The following is a 23,508-nucleotide window of genomic DNA, read 5'->3' as shown; positions in this document are numbered from 1 at the left end:
AAACAGAGGGGATGTGCATCCGGAGAACAACAGGGAGGCACTGACGAAATTCCGCATCGGATCCAGAGCACAGCATACGGGAAAACGAACCCAATCTACACATACTCGGGCTGTCCATGGATAATGTTGGACAATTCGAAAGGATGGCGGTTATAAATATGCAAAGACATGCATATTTATAGATGTCGCCCTTTCGAACGGGAGACGCATACTGGTCACGCATACTGATAAATTAATTGAATTACCTAAATCTAGAAAGTTTCATCCGGAAACAGAGCCACAGTAAATGAAGGGGCGGGGAGGAGATGAAATTTGTACTGACCCACGAATGCAGGGGCGGAGCTCGTACAACGCACTGGCAGGTCTTCACACAACAGACCTCACAGCGACGAGACAACTATCACATGTAAATCCACCCGATCAACACAAATATTCCAATTCTGTCATTTTAGAGGAAAACAAGCTAAGTACATAATATTCGTGAGCTAACCAAGGTTCTTATGCCATTTTGAGGTTATTATGGCATTTTGGAGCTAAATGGGCTAATTATGTCATTGTTGCGGAAATTAAAGCAAGGATAATATGAAAGAGGAGAAGAAAGAGGAGGAGGAGGAGAAGAAGAAGAAATCAAGAAGGAGGAGAAGGAGGAGAAGGAGGAGGAGGAGAAGGACTAGAAGGTCCTTGGCCTTCTCCTCCTCCTCCTCCTCCTCCTTCTCCTTCTTCTCTTCTTCTTCTTCTCTTCTTCTTCTTCTTCTTTCTTTTCATTTTGCCTATTTCTTCTCCTCTTCTCCTCTTGTTGGAGCTAAATTACCTAAGTATGTCTTTTTTGAGCTAAATGGGCTAATTATCCCATTTTAGAGGAAAACTAGCTAAGTATATAATATTACTGAGCTAACCAAGGTTCTTATGCCATTTTGAGCTTATTATGGTATTTTGGAGCTAAATGGGCTAATTATGTCATTGTTGGGTTAATTAAAGCAAGGATAATATGAAAGAGGAGAAGAAAGAGGAGGAGGAGAAGAAGAAGAAATCAAGACGGAGGAGGAGAAGGAGGAGGAGGAGGAGGATAGAAGGTCGTTGGCCTTCTCCTCCTCGTCCTCGTCCTCGTCCTCCTTCTCCTTCTTCTCTTCTTCTTCTCTTCTTCTTCTTCTTCTTCTTTCTTTTCATTTTTCCTATTTCTTCTCCTCTTCTCCTCTTGTTGGAGCTAAATTACCTAATTATTCCTTCTCCTTCTTCTCTTCTTCTCTTCTTCTCTTCTTCATCTCTTCTTCTTTTCTTCTTCTCCTTCTTATTTTTGTCTTCTCCTCCTCCTCCTCCTCTTCTTCTTATTCTTTTTCTCCTCCTCCTCCTCTTCTCCTCTTCTCCTCCTCCTCCTCCTCTTCTTCTTCTTCCTATTCTTTCTATTAAGCTAACTAACTAACTAACCTAACTAAACCTATCGCTAAACCTAGATAGCACTAAACAGCAAAAAAATAACAAAAACAGAATCTACCACTAAGTAACTAAAAAATAATCTAGCTACCACTAAATAACAAAACAAAATCTACCACTAAACTACCTACTAAATCTACTAATTAACTAACTAAATCTACCAACTAACTAAACTACCACTAAAACTACTAATTAACTAACCTACCAACTAAACTATATATGCCACAACAACTAAAATAACAACAACAACTACAATAACAACAACAACTACTACAACAACAATAAAAAATCATGCCGGTAGTTATAATCTAATTCCAGAAAACTAAATACCAAAGAATAAAAAATCAAGGGGGCGGGGGTGGATGGGCTTACCGGCAGTGGGGCTGCGGGGGCGGCGCCGAGGCCAGCGGGGCAGTGGCTGGGCTGGCGGCGCCGGCGGTGGGGCTGCGGGGGCGGCACCAGGGGCGCCGGGGGTGGGGCAGTGGGGGCGCACCAGGGGCACCACGGGGCGCCGGCGGTGGGGCTTCAGGGGCGGCACCAGGGGGCGCCGGGGGGGTTGTGGGGCTTCGGGGCGGCACCAGGGGCACCGGGGCGGCGCCCGGGGGTGGCCGGGCGACAGTGGTAGCGGCGTTGGGCGTCGGGGGAGGAGAGAGAGAGGGAGGGGCCGTTTGAGAGAGAGAGAGGGCCGCGGTGGGGGCGGGACAGCCGTTACTAGATTCAAGACCTTTGTCGTCTGCTGGCACACGACAAAGGGGTCTATACTCTTTGCCGTCTGCCTCTGGCATCTTTGCCGTCAGCCAGCAGACGGCAAAGAAGGGAGTAGTTTGACCTAAGGTTCCCCCGGCCAGATGAGCTTCTTTGCCGTCTGCTGGCCCCTTCTTTGCCGTCTGCGGCAGACGGCAAAGAGTTGACTGCTGGCAAAGACCTTCTTTCCCATCAGCCAGTTCTTTGCCGTCAGTTTTGCTGAAGCTGATGGCAAAGAGTGTCTTTGCCGTCAGCTAGCAGACGGCAAAGACTAGGCAGACGGCAAAATCTCTAATTCCAGTAGTGTAGGTGCAAGACACATGACACCGATCTACCCAGGGTCAGGGACCTCCGATGAGGTAAAACCCCTAGTCCTGCCGGTGTGACTATAGGTGATCACACTACAATGGTGCTCCTCGAGCTGTTCGTGAGGGAGGAGACGGAGCTCTCGCTGTCGGCCTTGCTACCTTTCTGGTGTGCTACGTGAGGGGTGTTGTGGATCGAGTGTTCACCAACCCCTCTCTCGGGGGGTTGGGGTTTGGCTTTATAGTCCAGCCAGAAGTGTACAGTAGTGGGGGAAAGAGGGGGCGAGGCCTGGTTGTCAGCCTCTCCGGCTGGCCAGGGGCCGGCTCTATCTTATCCTCCGCGGGGCTCACCGGCCGAGTACGATAATGGTTGGCACGCCGGCTGTTAGTGAGTAGGTAGGGGTAAGCATGACTACAGGGCTGCTTCGCCCGGTCAGCCTCGGGAGCGACGGGTGGCCCTGTAGCCTCGCTGACCCTTGCATCATCACGCCCGTGGCCACGTCGGGCCTGTCAGCGCGCACTGTTGCCACGAGCGCCTCTGCGTCAGGCGTCTGGTCTTGTCATCGGACGCCACTACGGATGGGTGGGACGGGCGCTGACCCGCCGATTGCCGTTGGGGCCAGCCGGACGGGCTGACTGTTGCCAGTCGGCTGGCAGCAAGCATGATGACCAGACGGGCTGGCTGCCGCCAGCTGGGGGCCAGCCGCCCTCCAAAATGTCTTGGAGAAGGGTTTCCTCCGTTTTGGTAAGGTCCATTACCCCATCAAGTTTCCAGCTTTCGCCTCGCAATGAACTCACCAAAGGAAATTGCATGTTTCTTGCCGAATTGCTCGCGCACACACTTTTGCAACCCCACAGCTGTAGTAGCGTGTGTATGATGTTATCTTACCATATTATTAAAACAAGTTAACATGAGCCACCACATATCGCTTTCAAGGGGGTTAGAAATTCCCACATTAATCAGAGAGGTAAGCGATATTTCAACGCCATTTATTTCGGTGGTCTCATATTATAACTTCGTTGGTCTCATATTATAACGGTGCAGATTAATGTGGTAAATATTAAAGCTATAAGAGTTGTATCACTAGTGGGGATAGGGCCTATAGCCCCAGCCCGTAAGGGGCTTTAGTCCCGGTTCACCAACCGGGACTAAAGGGGCGGGACTAAAGGCTTAACATTTTCGTCCCGGTCCTCTTACAAGCCGGGACTAAAGGTGCTCCACGTGGGCGCCTCGTAGCGCCCCAGGGGCAGGCCCTTTAGTCCCGGTTCGTTACACGGTCCGGGACTAAAGATTTTCATATTTTGCTGGCTTTTGGGTTTTTTTTTGAATGAAATTATTTTTGGGTTTTAGGGTTTTAGGGTTTAGGTGTTCAGGAGATTAACGTGATGCCTCGTTTTGTGTTCGGGAATTAGTTTTCATATAATTTAAAATAGAAATAATTATGCATATATGTATATAAGATTAACTTATCTTACAAGCGATCATATATATACAATTATATGGAGATCTGAATTATCGGGACTAGAGCCCGTCTATTCGATTACATGGACGAACATCACTAATGGCCCTTAGCTACACTAAATCGTCCTTTGTCTTCTATAGCTTCCGTCCTCAGAAATCCCGCAAGCTCCTCTGCAAAAGCAATCGCGCGTTGCTCTGGTAGGACCTTCGTCCTCATGGCCGTGTGCTATATAAGAAGAGGAGATGAATATGAATATCAATCATGATAACAAAGAATGACGGGTAAAAATAGAGGTGTGACTGTTCATTGCTTACGTCGAATCTGTGCTCCTTGAACTCAGAAGTAAACGTGCGAATGGTCTCGCAAACATAGTATCCGCATAGATGCGTTCCCCGTGGCTGCTGGTCGCACTTTACGAGAATGGAATATATATAATCAAAATAATAATCTAGCATCATAAATGTATTGAAAATTAATAGAAGTATATCATACTACTACTTACCTGAGCCGCTCTAAAGGTCAGCTTCTCAGGAAAGTTACCGGGAGTCACGCACTTGAACCGATTCCAAACCCTGCCCGACAAGGATAATGATTTGCTAAGTTTTTCATTAATTGATATATCAGAAAATCATCGAAAGAGACCGATAGAGAGCAAGAATGATTAAAATTACCCTTGGAGCATGTCCTGCAGGCTTTGGAACTGTTCCAAGGGTCTCGATAATGGGTCGAAGGCATCAACTATTCCCTTATCAATTTGAATGTCCAACAGAATCCAATGGAAGCTGCACATGTATATATATATATGTGTGTGTGTGTGTGTGTGTGTGAGTAACTTATCAATTACACTTATAAGTGAATGGACACAACAGAGTAAAGACCCTCACCTGAAGTTGTATGGAAACAGTATGTGGTCACAGAAATTTTGATCTCTTAGAAACCTTAGAAGGTTTTCCTCCGTCTCCTTGGGATAATTAGTTAGCGTCGCTATATGTATTTTATCTGGATCAATAAACCCAATATTTATGATGCTCTTACTTTTACACTCCAGAATCTTCATTCTGCATAATAGAGTACAAGTTATATATAGACAATGAATTGAAATAACTAAACAAGTTATATGTAGACAACGAATTGAAAAACTTACAGACAATAGCAACTCATAAGCGATTTGTCGAGGGCGTCGCCATTGTACATCTCGAAGAGTTCATCAAAGTCGATATGGATTTCTTCGGAGCGGCCGTAGTACTCCTGTGGGACACTCAGCACGATCATCGTTCTCCCATTCTTTGATTCACTTAAGTACCATTTATGCAAGTAACGCATATTTGTTGGGAGATCATCTTTGTTGACCAAAGGCTCTCCCATGACAAACTGTGGCTTAGGGGCTACCACAGCCTTGGGTATCCTGTCGTCTTGGGAAGTCAGCAAATTTTCAACCGAGATACCACATTCATCCGCCAACTCCTTTGCGTTTTCAAAAGCTTGCCCCTGCACCGGAGGGGGAACATTCTCGGTTAACACCTTGAGGGGTGGGATCGACTGTTTGGCCTGTTGTCCAAGCTGAGGAACGTCTGATTTTTTCTTGCTTGTAGTTGAACTTGATTTGCTCCCACTTGCACTTGCATGTGACTTGCTCTTTTTCACTTCCTTCTGCAATGTGCGTGTATAGTCATCAGGCTTATAGTGTAAGTCATACTGTGATGGAGTGGTTATGAAGTCTTTTGCCCATGCTATGTTCTTCTCGGTGTATTTCGGGGGGGGGGGGGGGCTCGGGTTCCTTCCTTTTCATCTACGCCTCATGTTGTTCCTTTGCTATCCTGGCATTTTCCTCGGGGGTATGATCATAAGGTCTGATAGGAAGATTAGCATGAGGTACCTTTGGGAGGGGCGACAGTTTGCGCTTTGGGGAGCTCCGTCCCTTAGAAATCATCGACGAAGCGTTCTTGCTGGCACGCTTCCGCTTAGTATCATGTGCGGGCGGCGGCGGAGACGGACGACCCAAGTCCGGCGGCGGTGATCGAGATGGACTCGTGTTGTGCTGGCCGACGTCATGTGGAGGGCTTGGAGGTAATGGAGGTGTAGGTGACCTGCGGCGACTCGGAGGCGGTGTTGTCCTTGGGGCCGAGCCTGGAAGCTTGATGTAGTTCTTGTCCCATAGGATGACTCCACCCAGTACTTCTCCGAGTGTCCTCTCATCTTCGGGTCCAGCTATGTCGAGCTCCATATCATTAAACCCCGTCATGATTTCATCCACCCCGACTTTAGCAAAGCCAGCTGGAATCTCACGGCCATGCCAGCGTGCATTAGGGCCAGAAGGTAAAGCTTGTCCGACGGCCACCTTCATGGATATGTTCTTGAATTTCTGATGGAGTTCACATGATGTTGACTCCTTGATTCCATCCACGGGGTAGTCGGGACCGCCCTCTATCATTATTCGTTCATCCTCGGGCGGGGCCTCAGATTCAGCCACGCTGCTTTTCCGCTTAGATGGGGCGCCGGTAATATCAACTGCAGGATCTTCCTGGCGCGGTACTCCTCTAAGCTCATCAATCTGCTTCTGTTGCTCGTTAATCCTGGCAAGCAACTAGTTGAACTTGTCATTCTCCTCATCCTGCTGCCGCTTCTTTGCTCTCTCTCGGCTTCTGTAAGTGTCTTGGTCTCTGGCAAACCCAAGCCACCACGGGTAAGAAGGACCAAAGCCTCGCGTTCGTCCTCCATGTTCGTCATTGCCGAGGACCAGTGTGAGAAAATCTTTCTCTCTATCTGCAGTGAACTTTCTTCTTCCCTCCTTAATTTCTTTCACTATCCTTTTCCAATTCTCCCTGGGTATCCTAAGATTGTCATTGCAGATGAGGTCCCCTGTTGTTTCGTCGTACGACCCATCATGCGCAAGGAACCAATTTCTTGCTCTCAATTCCCACTCATCACGGAGTGGTTCAGGTGCGACGCCTTTATCTATCAGATCTTGCTCTTTCTTATCCCACTTTGGGATGGCAGTCTCATAGCCCCCTGGCCCCAGCTTGTGGTGATATATCTTCTTGTCGGCATTTATCTTGTTCTTTTCTGATAATGCCTGGGCATCTTCTGACTCCTTGTACTCTTGAAATGCCTTCCAGTGATTCGCCTGCTTGGCTAGATACCCCTCGAATACAGGCACTTTCTGTGTCTTCAGATAGTTTTTCCATAGCTTCTTCTTCTAGCTACGGAACAGTTCGGCCATCTTCTTCAGAGTCCACTACTTGACTTTGGCCCTCAGTTTGTCTGCGGCGTCTTCATTCTCACATTCTGGCAGGTTGAAATGTGACATGAGATCATTCCAAAGATTATCTTTGTACCTTTCGGCGACATAGTCACTATCGGCTGCCCCTTTGCGCTTGTTCCACTCCCGAACGCTGATCGGGACGTGATCCCTAACGAGAACTCCGCATTGCTTCTTGAATGTGTCAGCAGCATTCTTAGGAAGCTTGGGTTCGCCCGTAGGAAATATCACCTCAAATGTGTAATGCGTCCGTGCATCCAACTTCCTAGTCGGGCCTCGTTTCGTAGTTTTGCTCGATGTGGAGGCCTAAGAGGGAGAAACATTTGTCAAATGAATGTATATGTATACAATATAGAGCTATCTCCAATATTTTTCACATATTACAAGTGATTGTCGAACTTCATATGTATACCTCGCCGGACTTCTCCTCTTCACCGGCTTCTCCATCACTGGAACTATCACCTTCTCCGTCATTAGACCTATCTCCTGCCCCATCGTCTTCATCTTCGTGTCGCTCGACCTCCATTCCAACGTCCTGGTTTAGATACAACGACGGAGATTCAGCTGGTTCAACGTCGGGGCCGTCTTTGATTATATCTTCCAGAAGTTCTTCCTCTTCGAGGTTCTTGATATGTGGATCCATAGTTCTGCAAAAAATGGATTCTCTTAACCTTTGTACCAAAAACCAAAGTAGGATTACTTTTCCAATTTGAGACTCCTAGATTTCTGCATAGTATTCAAAGTAGGAGTAATTTTCCAATTTGAGCATTCACTAAGCAAAACCAAATCATAAAATAAAGTAGTATTCAAATTAGCATGCATTCAATTATAAGCTAATACATCATCACTTTTGTCCGTACATCGTCGAATATTATCATTAATACTCCTCGAATACTATCATACATATAGCATCACTAATACATCTAGAACCGTAGCGCCCGACGGGTATCGGCGCGGGCGTTGGACACCCAAAGAGAAGGAACCATCACAGGATCATAGCTCCAGTGAGATCCCCGAAGAACCTGCCAGGTATGCTCGAACCTGCCCTCCAACGCAACCATGTAGCGACGGACGTGCTCATCCTCCTCGCTGACACGGTGACGTACCACCTCCGCGGTGTCCGGAAGCCTCGGCACCCTCACTGGCCCACGCGACCGCCACCAAACAAGGATCGGGTCAACGTCGGGCTCGCTCCTCACCAACCTACGCCCCCCGAAAGGTAGCACCTCCCAATACCAGCCGGGCGGAGCCCAGTCCCGGACAGGGCCCCTCTGATCAAGCAGGTGTCCTCCACCGAGTCGACGACGAGGATGCGGGATAGGCATCGTAAAATGAACTAAAAAAATAAACTAGTTCTATTAATTTTCTTGCTAAAAATAAACTATTAACACTTAAGCATATACAATAGCAAAATTAAACTATTAACACTTATTTTCATTTTTCTTCTCCTCCTCTTCTTTCTTCTCTTCTCCTCCTCTTCTTTTCTTCTCTTCTCCTCCTCTTCTTTTCTTCTTTTCTTATACACTATACACTATATACACTATAGCAAAATTCCTCCTCTCCTTATACACTATACACTATATACACTATACACTTAAGCATATACACTATACAATATACACTTTTTCTTGTTTTCTTCTCCTCTTCTTATTTTCATTTTTCCTAATCTTATTTTCTTATTTTTGTTCATATTTCTTCTTCTTGTAACCCTAACCTAATTCTAAATATTACTAACCCTAATAATCTAGCACAAACCTAATAACAATAGGAATTAAATGACAAAAAAATCTTTTCTTTTTCTTCTTTTCTTCTCCTTTTTCTTCTTTTCTTCTCCTTTTTCTTCCTTTCTTCTCCTTTTTCTTCTTTTCTTCTATACTGGCCGGAGTGTTGGGGAGGAGGGGGCGGGGGGCTTACTGGCCGGAGTGTTGGCGAGGAGGACGGCGCGGAGGACGACGCGACGGCGAGGAGCACGGCGCGACGGCTAGGAGGACGGTGCGACGGCGAGGAGGACGGCGAGGAGGACGACGCGGCGGCGAGGAGGACGACGCGGCGGCGAGGAGGACGGCGCGGCGGCGAGGAGGACGACCGACGGCGAGCAGGACGGCGGGCAGCCTGACGGCGTCGGTTACGTTCGTCGCTGTGCCGCGTCGGGCAGGAGAACGAGAGGAAGAAGAAGAGAAATGGACGAATTGGGTTGGAAATTTTTGAAGTCCCGCTTATATAGGTGGATCTATAGTCCCGGTGCGTGGCTCGGGTCGGGACTAAAGACCCCCTTTAGTCCCGGGTGGAGCCATGACCCGGGACTAAAGGCCTCTTTTCGGGCAGACCAAGAGGCGGTAAGCAGGGGGTCTTTAGTCCCGGTGCGTGGCTCCAGCCGGGACTAAAGGGGGTGTTTAGTCCCGGGGCGTGGCACCAACCGGGACTAAAGACCCTCCTCGGCTGTATGATAAGTTTAGTCCCACCTCGCCCAGCGAGGGGGACTAACATTTGTTTATAAGCCCCGTCGCAGCTTCTCCATCGAGCTCCTCTCTAAAGCAGGCTTACGGGCCTAAACTCACTGAAAATTGTAACTATATTAGAAATTATAGGTAAAATTCAATCTAAATATAAAATGAGAATTTAGGTTGAATTTTCTCTATGATCTCGAATATAGTTTCAATTTTTTTTATTTTCATAATTAATAATTTTGACTATCCAAACTATTATCTATTTTTTTTATTTTCAATTAAAAACTATGTTTATTAAAAAATCTTTTTGCATATTTGAGAATTTGACAAAATTATGATAATGAAAAGTGTTTCAAATTGAATAAATAATGCAAAACTATTTTTTATTTTCATAATTAATAATTTTGACTACCCAAACTATTATCTATTTTGTTATTTTCAATTAAAAACTATGTTTATTAAAAATTCTTTTTGCATATTTGAGAATTTGACAAAACTATGATAAGAAAAGTGCTTCAAATTGAATAAATAATGCAAAACTATTTTTATTTTCAAAATTAATAATTTTGACTATCCAAACTATTATCTATTTTGTTATTTTCAATTAAAAACTATGTTTATTAAAAATTCTTTTTGCATATTTGAGAATTTGACAAAACTATGATAATGAAAAGTGTTTCAAATTGAATAAATAATGCAAAACTACTTTTTATTTTCATAATTAATAATTTTGACTATCCAAACTATTATCTATTTTGTTATTTTGACTTAATTTGGTATATTTCGTGCATTTACTTATTTTTTTTGAGCTAGTTGATCCTGAAATTGAAAAGCACTACAAATGAACTCTGAAAATGTTGAAAGTTGGCATGCTATCATCATTTCACCCACATAGCATGTGTTAAAAAGTTGAGAGGGCTACGACAAAGACTGGATGCACTTCGTGTACAAAACTGAGAATCTCTCTCGAAGTAGCACGGTTTCGAACGAGAACTCATCTCTTACAAAGGGATTTCATTTTTTTAAACTTATTTGAACTCCATACTTTTTGTGTGTTCAAAATGCACCATTCAAAGGCACATCACAAAATTTCAACAATTTCTGACTTCATTTGGTATATTTCGTGCATTTACTTATTTTTTTGAGCTAGTTGACCCTGAAATTGAAAAGCACTACAAATGAACTCTGAAAATGTTGAAAGTTGGCATGCTATCATCATTTCTAAAAAGTTGAGAGGGCTACGACAAAGACTGGATGCAGTTCGTGTACAAAACTGACAATCTCTCTCGAAGTAGCAGGGTTTCGAACGAGAACTCATCTCTTATAAAGGGATTTCTTTTTTAAAAAAAACTTATTTGAACTCCATACTTTTTGTGTGTTCAAAATGCACCATTCAAAGGCACATCATAAAATTTCAACAATTTCTGACTTCATTTGTTATATTTCGTGCATTTACTTAATTGTTTTTTGAGCTAGTTGACCCTGAAATTGAAAAACACTACAAATAAACTCTGAAAATGTTGAAAGTTGGCATGCTATCATTATTTCACCCACATAGCATGTGTTAAAAAGTTGAGAGGGCTACGACAAAGATTGGATGCAGTTCGTGTACAAAACTGACAATCTCTCTCGAAGTAGCAGGGTTTCGAACGAGAACTCATCTCTTACAAAGGGATTTCATTTTTTTAAACTTATTTGAACTCCATACTTTTTGTGTGTTCAAAATGCACCATTCAAAGGCACATCACAAAATTTCAACAATTTCTGACTTCATTTGTTATATTTCGTGCATTTACTTTTTTTTTTGAGCTAGTTGACCCTGAAATTGAAAATCACTACAAATGAACTCTGAAAATGTTGAAAGTTGGCATGCTATCATCATTTCACCCACATAGCATGTGTTAAAAAGTTGAGAGGGCTACGACAAAGACTGGATGCAGTTCGTGTACAAAACTGACAATCTCTCTCGAAGTAGCAGGGTTTCGAACGAGAACTCATCTCTTACAAAGGGATTTCATTTTTTTATACTTATTTGACCTCCATACTTTTTGTGTGTTCAAAATGCACCATTCAAAGGCACATCACAAAATTTCAACAATTTCTGACTTCATTTGGTATATTTCGTGCATTCACTTATTTTTTTTGAGCTAGTTGACCCTGAAATTGAAAAGCACTACAAATGAACTCTGAAAAAGTTGAAAGTTGGCATGCTATCATCATTTCAACCACATAGCATGTGTTAAAAATTCTTTTTGCATATTTGAGAATTTGACAAAACTATGATAATGAAAAGTGTTTCAAATTGAATAAATAATGCAAAACTATTTTTTATTTTCATAATTAATAATTTTGACTACCCAAACTATTATCTATTTTGATATTTTCAATTAAAAACTATGTTTATTAAAAATTCTTTTTGCATATTTGAGAATTTGACAAAACTATGATAATGAAAAGTGTTTCAAATTGAATAAATAATGCAAAACTATTTTTATTTTCGTAATTAATAATTTTGACTATCCAAACTATTATCTATTTTGTTATTTTCAATTAAAAACTATGTTTATTAAAAATTCTTTTTGCATATTTGAGAATTTGACAAAACTATGATAATGAAAAGTGTTTCAAATTGAATAAATAATGCAAAACTATTTTTTATTTACATAATTAATAATTTTGACTATCCAAACTATTATCTATTTTGCTATTTTGACTTAATTTGGTATATTTCGTGCATTTACTTATTTTTTTGAGCTAGTTGACCCTGAAATTGAAAAGCACTACAAATGAACTCTGAAAATGTTGAAAGTTGGCATGCTATCATCATTTCATCCACATAGCATGTGTTAAAAAGTTGAGAGGGCTACGACAAAGACTGGATGCACTTCATGTACAAAACTGAGAATCTCTCTCGAAGTAGCAGGGTTTCGAACGAGAACTCATCTCTTACAAAGGGATTTCATTTTTTTGTACTTATTTGAACTCCATACTTTTTGTGTGTTCAAAATGCACCATTCAAAGGCACATCACAAAATTTCAACAATTTCTGACTCATTTGGTATATTTCATGAATTTACTTATTTTTTTTGAGCTAGTTGATCCTGAAATTGAAAAGCACTACAAATGAACTCTGAAAATGTTGAAAGTTGGCATGCTATCATCATTTCTAAAAAGTTGAGAGGGCTACGACAAAGACTGGATGCAGTTCGTGTACAAAACTGACAATCTCTCTCGAAGTAGCAGGGTTTCGAACGAGAACTCATCTCTTACAAAGGGATTTCATTTTTTTAAACTTATTTGAACTCCATACTTTTTGTGTGTTCAAAATGCACCATTCAAAGGCACATCACAAAATTTCAACAATTTCTGACTTCATTTGTTATATTTCGTGCATTTACTTTTTTTTTTGAGCTAGTTGACCCTGAAATTGAAAAGCACTACAAATGAACTCTGAAAATGTTGAAAGTTGGCATGCTATCATCATTTCACCCACATAGCATGTGTTAAAAAGTTGAGAGGGCTACGACAAAGACTTGATGCAGTTCGTGTACAAAACTGACAATCTCTCTCGAAGTAGCAGGGTTTCGAACGAGAACTCATCTCTTACAAAGGGATTTCATTTTTTTTAAACTTATTTGAGCTCCATACTTTTTGTGTGTTCAAAATGCACCATTCAAAGGCACATCACAAAATTTGAACAATTTCTGACTTCATTTGTTATATTTCGTGCATTTACTTATTTTTTTTGAGCTAGTTGACCCTGAAATTGAAAAGCACTGAACTTGTTTGAACTTATTTGAATTGAAGACTTTTTGTATATATATGTGGTCGAAATGCATGATACCATGAAGTTAGAAAGGGATAAACCATTCAAAAGTAGCAAATGAAGTTAGAAAGGGCTAAACCATTCAAATTTGGAAACTATAAATGGCACAAACAGAAACTAGACATATATAAATTGGTTCAAGAAGTACATGATACTAGCCCAAACAGTACATAATAATAGCTACCATAGATATATATATACAAGCGTTAGACGTTCAGAACACTACTCGTCTGAATCGTCTAAATCAGAATGTCCAAGTTCCTCGAGGTGACGCTGGCCATAGTTGACTCGAATCTTGCGATACAACTCGTATGAAAAGTATGCATCTTTTGCTGCATACTGAATGTTGATATCATCACGTGGGCCCTTCTCCCAAAGTTTGTGCTGATACTTTGGGAAACTGGTCTTCATATCACCATATGACTCGTCGATCAAGGCAACTGCCATATGAGCCATCGAAGTCCTGTCATGTCGAAGCCTGAATATCGTTTGGAGATCAATGTGGCAACCAGCTGGTATCTCAATACCGAAGCTGTGCCTCATCTTCAGCCTGTCGTTCCTTATGTCAACGGAAGCAAAAGTGACGCCGCTGCGAAGGAACTCCATGAGTTCAGGACAATGCTTGTCACTCCTGCAACAGAAACAAATTAGAATGGAACAAATGTTACATACTGGTGCAATAAGGAAACATGTTTCACTACAACTAAAGAGAAACTTATCTTTAGGATTCAAATAGAACATATGCAATGGAACCTAGATAGATCACTACAACTATTTGAAGCGAACCAACTATGATTCCAATGGAACATATTAAACACTAGTTCATTCTAATACGATTTTTCAGATTATGGAACACTATTCCAATCAGATTGTGTTCCCCTTCAACTAATCAAAATTGTTTCACTACAACTATTTGAAGCGAACCAACTATGATTCCAATGGAACATATTAAACACTAGTTGATTCTAATACGAATTTTCAGATTATGGAACACTATTCCAATCAGATTGTGTTCCCCTTCAACTAATCAAAATTGTTTCACTACAACTATTTGAAGGGAACCAACTATGATTCCAATGAAACATATTAAACACTAGTTGATTCTAATACGGTTTTCCAGATTATGGAAGACTATTCCAATCAGATTGTGCTCCCCTTCAAGTAATCAAAATTGTTTCACTACAACTATTTGAAGGAAACCAACTATGATTCCAATGGAACATATTAAACACTAGTTGATTCTAATACGATTTTTCAGATTATGGAACACTATTCCAATTAGATTGTGCTCTCCTTCAACTAATCAAAATTGTTTCACTACAACTATTTGAAGGGAACCAACTATGATTCCAATGGAACATATTAAACACTAGTTGATTCTAATACGATTTTTCAGATTATGGAACACTATTCCAATTAGATTGTGCTCCCCTTCAACTAATCAAAATTGTTTCACTACAACTATTTGAAGGGAACCAACTATGATAGAAACAAATAAACTTATACAATGTCATTATCTTGGATCAAAGAAAGCCTCAAAACTTACTTCGCCCAATGGAAGATCAAGACATGGCCTGCGAAGCATATTTGGATGACGGCAACACCGCGTTGATCGGCCGTGTACTCCAGATCAAGCCCGAAGAACTTCTCATGATCCGGTGCGTGGTTAAACCATCGTTCCTTCAACTGTTGAAGGAAAAACGGCACCTCCGTGCTCAGGTTCGTGTACACGACACAGAGCTTCATCGCGCCATGCGCGACCACCTCACGAAAGATAGTTGGCATGGTGGAAGAAGAGAAGGGAAGAAGAGAGGAGAAGAACAGAGAGGGCGACGCGAGAGAGAAGAAGAACAGAGAGGGCGATGCGAGAGAGAAGAAGAACAGAGAAATGGCGACTGTACGCTTCGGTTCGTGCTTTTCATCGCCCGAAACGACGCGGGATGTAAACCGTTTGGGCCATTAATCCCGGGTTGAGCCACCAACCAGGACTAAAGAGGTATACCAAACGGTTGCCACCACTACGGCAGGCCACGTGTTAGGCTTTTAGTCCCGGGTTCAACCACCAACCGGGACTAAAGAGGTATGTCAACGGTCGCCCCACTACGGAAGGCCACGTGTTAGTCCTTTAGTCCCGGGTTGAGCCACCAACCAGGACTAAAGGGGGATACGAACGGTTGCCACCACCACTGCCCGCCGCGTAGCCCTTTAGTCCCGGTTTGCGACACGAACCGGGACTAAAGGCTCCTTACGGGCCGGGACTAAAGCCTCGAGGGAGGCATTGAGAATTGGGGCGACGTGGCCGGGCCTTTAGTCCCGGCCCAGAGGCACTCCGGGACTAAATGGTCCAGGCCAAAGGCCCGTTTTCTACTAGTGTATAAGGACTACAACTACATTCGTACTAACCAGTGTTAGAATTATGCAGACAATACAGCTGTACTTTCAAATGTGAAGATGTGTTTTTAGTATGTAGCCACTCAGGAAATATCTTTGAAAAAAACCTTTAGAAAATATCCAAATGCAGCAGATTATGGCGAAAACTGTACAGTGCCACCGATTTTCCTTTGTAAACATGCAAATTTTGCTGAACTTACCTTCTTGCAGTGGACACTTGTAGAATCACTGTTTGCAAAGCTCTTGAGATCCCCCCCCCTAATTTCCTACATCACCATGAATGCTGCTGATTTTCTCTGTACAGTACACCCCTGCGATTGATATTTGGAGCATAGGGTGCATATTTGCTGAAGTTCTCACTCGAAACCCATTATTTCCTGGGACGAATGTCACACACCAACTAGATCTGATAACAGATGTCCTTGGAACTCCATCACATGAAACCCTATCCCAGGTATGTGTACATATTACCCATTCACCAATGGATAAATATTTCACTGTTTTCCTGTTTTTTGTTAGTACCATACTTGGTTGCTTTTTACTGGTGGTTTCTTTAAAATGAAGCATATATAGACTTGGCCACAGATAGAAATCTGACTTTCTGTAAAATGCAATACAATGTGTCAGAACTACTTCCCCGACCTGGCTCACAAACACATGACTTCTGTGTGGTTGGTTCTCTAAGTAAATCGTTTCCTAGATACTAACCTGTTTGAGAATTTTTGCTACTTCTAGCACATGCCATTGCACAGTAGGGCTCAGGCAATGAATTTCTTAACATGGCTATGACAACTGCAGATTCGCAATGAGAAGGCCAGGAGATATTTGACTGGCATGAAGAGGAAACATCCTATCCCCTTTCCTCGTATGTTTTGTAGTGCTGATCCTCAGGCTGTCCGTCTCCTAGAACGCTTACTCGCATTTGATCCTAAAGATCGACCTACTGCTGAAGAGGTATATTTTTGACAATAAAGAGTCCTTGCTTTTATGATAACTGATTCCGACATTGATGAGTACATGAGTGTAATATTTTGTATTTGTATTCTAGGCTTTAGCCGATCCATATTTTGAAGGACTTCCTAAGTTGGAACATGAGCCTTCACCATACCCCTTTTCAAAACTTGATTTTGAGTTTGAGAGATGGAAGCTATCAAAGGATGGTATAAGAGATCTGATATATCAGGAGGTAGAAAACCATCACTTCAGTGTATGTATTAGGCTGACTATATTTGACTAACTTAAAATTTGATTTTTCCTTCCCTTGAAAGCAAACAGATTTTGGAGTACCATCCGCAGATGCTTCAGGATTACATCAGAGGTGGAGGACAGACTAGTTTCGTCTATCCAAGGTTAGGTCGTGTTGCCATCTGCTGCCAGCACACCAGCACTAGCGTAGATGCTTAGCATACATATGAAATTGCATGATTTGTATGCCCATGTCACATTTTGGTTTCACACTGAAAACCTAGTTTAATACCCCTTATCAGCAGTATAATATTGTTCATAATCTAATACTATCACGTTGCAGTGGGGTTGATGGTATGAGACTGCAGTTTGCACATGCTGAGGATAAGTACCTCAGAGGAGAAAGAGGTACTCCACTGCGGAGGCGACATGCATCTTTGCCAAGGTACATGGGTCGTTATTAGCCGCTAGCAGCTTGAACTTATTGTAACTGCACAAATTCTTGTACAGTTCTGATTGCGCTTAGCTTGCTTCTGCACTCTTCTTCATGTGACAGGGAAAGATTCCGTGCGCCAATGGGTAGTGATAATCAAGACTGTAACAATGAGAATAGGAGGACAGCATCTTCTGCTGGACAAATTATCATAAGACCACAACAAGTGGGGATGACGCATGCATATGTTTATCAAAATGGCACAGGCATTCCGGACTTCTGCTCAGGGTATTACTTGCAGAATGGTGGTACCAGTGATTCCAGTTGTGCTATCGGGGAGAATGAAGGCCCCAAGGTACCTCCCGGCACTAATACAACGACACTGCCTAAATTCTACCCAGGATCTTATAATTATCAGTGCACAGTCACTCTTCTCGTGAGGACTCGTGTTTATGCGAGAGACTAACCAATAGCCAATCTGTTTTCTGTTGTTGTTTTCCACTCTTCAGGAGAATGGCGTCTCCGAGGAGGAGAAGGTGGCCTATGAACCGTCAGAACTGCTTGCCAAGATTTAGCCAGGATGCACCTCCTAAGGCAGCTATGAATCTATGATCCCGACAAAGCTCCAAATTTCAAGGCAGCAGTTCCACCATGGCTCGCGGAAGCACAGAATAAACCCCATCAGGGCATGTGGAGGTGCTGCGAACTTCACAACAACCATTTGGATTATCAGAAAACATGTAATAAATCTAAGTTGAAAAATGTTGCTTCGATCTGCATGAGGATTCATCCGGTGTAAATGGTGCGGGTACCGTAAGAGTCTAGACTCAAAGAACATCGTGTGCAATGTCATAAATCATAACAGCAATTGCAGACATTCAGTTTGTGAACTGGTCAACTGCATGCGCGCATGCGTAGAGCGTACTGCTGGTGGATGAATCTGTTGCAAGCATGGCAAGCTGTTTGGCCAGTGACGGCATCTCTGCATATCTATCTGTAGCTCTAGCAACTGCAGGATATGTAGAATCATCAGCACAGCATGACTGCAAGGGAGAGACCCAGTCAGTCTAGCCGCAGCTTCCTAGCTGTGCTACTCGAATGGGTGTAACTGAACAACCACTTCTACTATCATTCAAACAAATGCATTTTGTTTCAGATATACTCCCTCCTCCGCCGTATGTAGTCCATAACGGAACCTCTAAAAAAAACTTACATTTAGGAAAGGAGGGAGTAACAGGTAATAGTCAGTCCCATATCAAATGGAGCAAGATACAAATAAATACATACTGTACATGTAACGTAAATTGCTAGTCTGGTTGGGTGGCTCGAACTCTTCCTGTTGCCGCTGAAATTCCAGTGACCCAAATGAGGATTCAGTTACCAGGACGAAGATTTTGAAACAGCGAATATCTACTCCCTCCGTCCCATGTAGTGTCAAAAACGTTCTTATATTATGGAACGGAGGTTATATTTATTCTTTGATTCTTTCTGAGTACATACAGACAGTGACTAAATTATTTGACCCGTACGGGACTGACTGATACTAGCATTACCACTCTCATACCAATAAGATTAGCTGCAGCGCGTACTAGCACAAAATAAGTCACACACCAAACCGCACTGAAAGGAAAAGACAATCCCACCGGTTACATTGTATGGGCATGCCTCCATGCCGGCCGGCCGTCGTCGGCGGTCAGGGTGACGCCTGCGCCTCCAAACTCTGGCCGCGGCGCCCGTCGGGGTCGTTGGCATCTGTCCACACGTTGTGGCGCTCTGACGGGCCGGACGGCGTGACACGGGTGCCGCGCGGCGAGAAGCCCGGCGTGCTACGTACGCCGTCGCTGGACGGCACCGTGCTCCCCCGGCGGTGACCGCGCCGAGCTCGCCCGCCCCTGTCCGCGAGCACTGGCACCGGCATGGCATTGAAGCCGCCGCATGGTCGCCGTCCAGAGATCAGCACGAGAAGGAGGAGAACGCTGACGGCGAGCCGCGGCAGTGAGACGCGTGGAGCCATGGCGGTCGGATCGACCGAGGCAGATGCCGGTCGACGAGGAAAGAAATAGCTTTGCAGTTTGTTTGTTTGTTTGTTTGCTCTCTCTTCCTGGCTGCGATAAGAATTGCAAGAAGCGTATGGGGTTGTGTTTATATAGCAAAGTAGGCCGAGCAAGCTTGGAGAGCCTACGTCCGTTGTATGGAATTTGCCTTTTGAAAAGTAGGCCGCGCAGCTCAGCTGGTTCCTCAATCGCACGCACGTGTTGAGTTTGTCTTTGGAAAAGTATAGGGCAGTGATCTGGGCCGGCCCGCCGGCCCTAACTTTCGGCCGGCCGCGTCCGAGCCGCAGGATCCACCAACCCCGCGTCGTCCGCACTGTTGGATCCGCATGCAATATTTTTTTTCCCTATGCAGCAAAATTTCGATGCGATGAAACAATTTTTTCAACGGTTGCAATAAAAATAAAATTTGTAGCAAAAAAAACATCTACGTGATCGTAGCAAAAAAACGAAGCTGATGGTGCGTGGTAGCAAATGTCAAACGCCGGTTGTAGCAAATATTTACGTGACGTGTATGCAACTTTTTTAGTGAACGGTTACAGCAAAACATTATGCCGGTTGTAGCAAAAATTAACACGGTTGTAGTAAAAAGTAAAAAACATCGATTGTAACGAAAATTTTGAAGAACTGGGATTGTAACCAACGTATGTGCATCAAATATGACGCTGGTTGCAACAAATTTACATGAGAAAAAAAGCTGCATGGAAAAACGTTTGTATCAAAGAAACATATGGTTGCAGCAAATTTAACGAAAAAAAGTTGCCAGCATCTGCCAGCGAGCACGCGGCCCGCACGCGACTGGCCGAACGGTTCGGCCGGTGCGTCGGGTGGAAACTATTCCCAAAAGTATATATAGTAGGAAAAAGGATCCTAAAGGGAACATGTAGTATTTGAGCTTGAGGTCAAATGCACCCGCTTGATCAGTAAAATATAAAAACATTTAAATATTTTTTAATTTTTTTTATAAACTTTGACAAAAGTTATAAGTGGTTACTAATTTTTATCATGAGATCACATTCTAGCAAGGCGTGACAATAAAAACAAAAACAATGCTCTGAAAATGCTTTTTTTTAAAGTATTTTGAAACACTAATTTTGTTTCTTTTGCCATGCCTTATATGAATGTGATCTCGTGATGAAAATTTGCAAGCACTTAGAATATTTGTCAAAGTTCATCACAAAAAAATTCATAACTTTTTGAAATGTTTTTTTTTTTTGATTTTACTGTTCATCTGAATGCATTTGAGCTCGAGCTTAAAATGGTATTTTCCTCCTAATACTGGCTTAGTTGGAAAAGTATATAGTAGGAAAAAGTACGAAAATGTCGTTTGTGCCGATCTGCCATTGTCTTGATGAGCGCCACACAGTCAACCCGCTGCCGTATTTCATCGTTGCACCCTTTATAGTATCCCGTATTGCTAGTAAATAAATAGACAACTGCTCACGTAGACAAATCGGGACAGCAGGGCCGGCACAGTCCAAAGGGAAGGAGTCACGGGGAAGTACATGAGATTGACTCGGTCGTCATGTTCCTCCGTGTGAGAAGTGGAGAGCCAGTTCTTCTATAGTGCTCCCTCTGTTCGGAATTATTTGTTGCATAAATGAATAAAAAAAGATGTATATAAAACTAGAATACATCTAGATACATCCATTCTTTTGACAAGTATTTTCGAGCGGAGGGAGTATATAGCAGACATCCTATCTATAATAGCCACAACCATTCTCAACTCAAACCCAGTTCCATTCATGGCGTCTTCCTCAATTGGTCCGATCCAGCGACATGCGTCATCTGCCCCTCATCATGTGCCCAAATTGCGGAGAAGCTCACGCCAAGACCAACGTCGGTGGCAACAAAATTGTCGTGCAAACTGAAGATGCAAACAATAGATGTTGTTTTCGTCTGTGCAAATGAAGATCACAATATTCAGAAAGCAATAACGACAACCTGATTCACAAATAAGGAGTTGAAATATTTTGCAAACACAAAGGGTTAAACTAGGGGACAGCTGCTCACAGCAATACCACATTTTAGTGTATTTTGTGGATTCAGAAGAATCCGATGACAATATGATTCAAAAACAAGGGCCGGAAGATTTCCAAACTGAAAAAGTTAAACTGCTTATGAGCCCGGCTTCTTCAAATGACGACGGCGGCGTCGGCGGGCAGTGGCTGGCTCCGAGGACGACAACAACCATAATGATCGATCAGTTGTGACGGTCGGACGGGCCGGCGGGCGGAAGAGGGGCGCTGCTCTTGAGCACCCTGCGTCCGGAGGGCGGAGGAGGGGCGCCGCTGCTGATGAGCGCCGTACCAGGCAGGTCGGCCGGCGCCGCCCGCCACTTGGACTTGGCCCGCGCGGCCGCGGCACCGTTGTGTCGATCCGACGGGCCGGCGGGTGGAAGAGGGTTGCTGCCCATGAGCACCGTGCGGCCGGTGGGCGGAGGAGGGGCGATGCTACTGAGCGCCATGCGCATGAACCTCGCACCGTCGACGCCGCCGCACAGCATGAGGAGGAAACCCACGAAGGCGAGCCGCGGCACAGACGACGACGCGATCGACATTGGCAATGTGAGCGGATCAGCTGCATGCACACATGGGAAGAGGCGGGAGAGACGGAGAAGGAGTCGTCTCCGGCCCTATGCTCGAAACATGCATGCACGCATGCACGCGACCAGATGGTTAGCCACTAGCCATAATACCGTTTCAAGTCTCCATAGCTAGTTAGTACTCCCTCTGTTCCATAGTATAAAAACGTAGTATAATATAAAAGACGCTCTTATGTTATGAAACGAGTATAGTCCTATACTATACTTTCAGTTAGCAAAATAAACGGAGTGCTCCATGCATTTTGGTATGTTGCTTCCTGTCAGACCTGATCTAGGAGGAAGGGCCGCCGCTGAGTTGTTTCTTTTCTCCCATACTTATGTTTTTTTTGTTAATTGTTACTTCTTTCGCTTCTAAATCTAAATATAAGTCTTTTTGAAGATTTCAATACAAACTAGAATTGATTTAATTGTATAGACATACTTTTAAGTATAGATTTACTTATTTCGTTTTGTATATGTTTCTCTCGTTCATAAATTTTATCTACCACCGATGATAATTATCACCACCTGCGTTTTGTATGTTGTATGTAAAATCTATTAAATCGGAGAGTATGTACGCGTAGTATGTTTTGTTCTTTCCTCCGCTAGTTACATGATTTTGGTTAAACATGCTTCCATGCATCCTCCGTAGTGTGCCCGGCCTCACCGCTGATCTCTCTGTCCCACGATTTATTTTACAGTTTTGCTTCGATACATCCTCTAATAAAACGTAGAAGAAAAAACATATACCCACCTCGTATTGTATACTATTATACACTACATGAAGACATAGGTAAACTCATCTCGTATTGCATACGTACGGCGGCCTGTAGTATACAATACGAGGTGGGTATACGTTTTTTTTTATACGTTTTGTGGGGGTGTACCGAAGCACACCTCTTTTACAGTTTTATTCAAGTACTCTCCGTCCCACCTTAATCCACTAAAAGTGGCAAAGATGATTGTGTAATAAAATGTACACCCTTCATTTCATAATGTAAGATGTTTTTAAAAACTAGACTAGTCTTTAAAAACGAAAGTGGTGTTTTAGCTCGGGGGTCAAAGTAATCCTCGTATCTGTGCCGTCCATGTCAGCGTTGTGATCTGTCTGGTGGACTATTACTATTGATATATGAAAGAGAAGAAATCAGGAATACGCACACTAGTAGAAAATAGTGCTTTGGTCCAACCGATGAAAGGGCTTTAATCCTGGTTCGGTTACGAATTGGGACCAATGGGTGAATCAGTCCCGGTTCATGAGGCCAGGGCGCCGGCCGGGTGAGGGTCCCGGTTCGTGTGACCCCTTTGGTCCCGGTTTCAGACACGAACCGGGACCAATGGTCCTCGCTCCTGGCGCAGAACCGTTAGTCCCGGTTGGTGGTTGGAACC

The 23,508-nt window shown here is 43.3% G+C and overlaps 1 protein-coding gene across 1 annotated transcript in view; it reads left to right on the top strand.

Annotated features, from left to right (window-relative positions):
* LOC123404710 (mitogen-activated protein kinase 13-like) overlaps positions 1–18,287 on the top strand; it is a 29,017-nt gene extending 10,730 nt beyond the window's left edge. Inside the window, exons 4-10 of the mRNA XM_045098655.1 lie at positions 16,171–16,320; positions 16,665–16,820; positions 16,915–17,052; positions 17,142–17,215; positions 17,395–17,496; positions 17,608–17,839; positions 17,994–18,287. Of these exons, the coding sequence (XP_044954590.1) occupies positions 16,171–16,320; positions 16,665–16,820; positions 16,915–17,052; positions 17,142–17,215; positions 17,395–17,496; positions 17,608–17,839; positions 17,994–18,059 (918 nt within the window). The 3' untranslated portion in view covers positions 18,060–18,287. The remainder of the gene's footprint in view (positions 1–16,170; positions 16,321–16,664; positions 16,821–16,914; positions 17,053–17,141; positions 17,216–17,394; positions 17,497–17,607; positions 17,840–17,993) is intronic.
* Positions 18,288–23,508: the final 5,221 nt, after the last annotated feature.

The sequence above is a fragment of the Hordeum vulgare genome, chromosome 6H (assembly GCF_904849725.1).
Source record: "Hordeum vulgare subsp. vulgare chromosome 6H, MorexV3_pseudomolecules_assembly, whole genome shotgun sequence".
Taxonomy (NCBI): domain Eukaryota; kingdom Viridiplantae; phylum Streptophyta; class Magnoliopsida; order Poales; family Poaceae; genus Hordeum; species Hordeum vulgare.
Note: the sequence above shows the minus strand (reverse complement) of the source record. Positions and strands in the feature narration are given on the sequence as shown.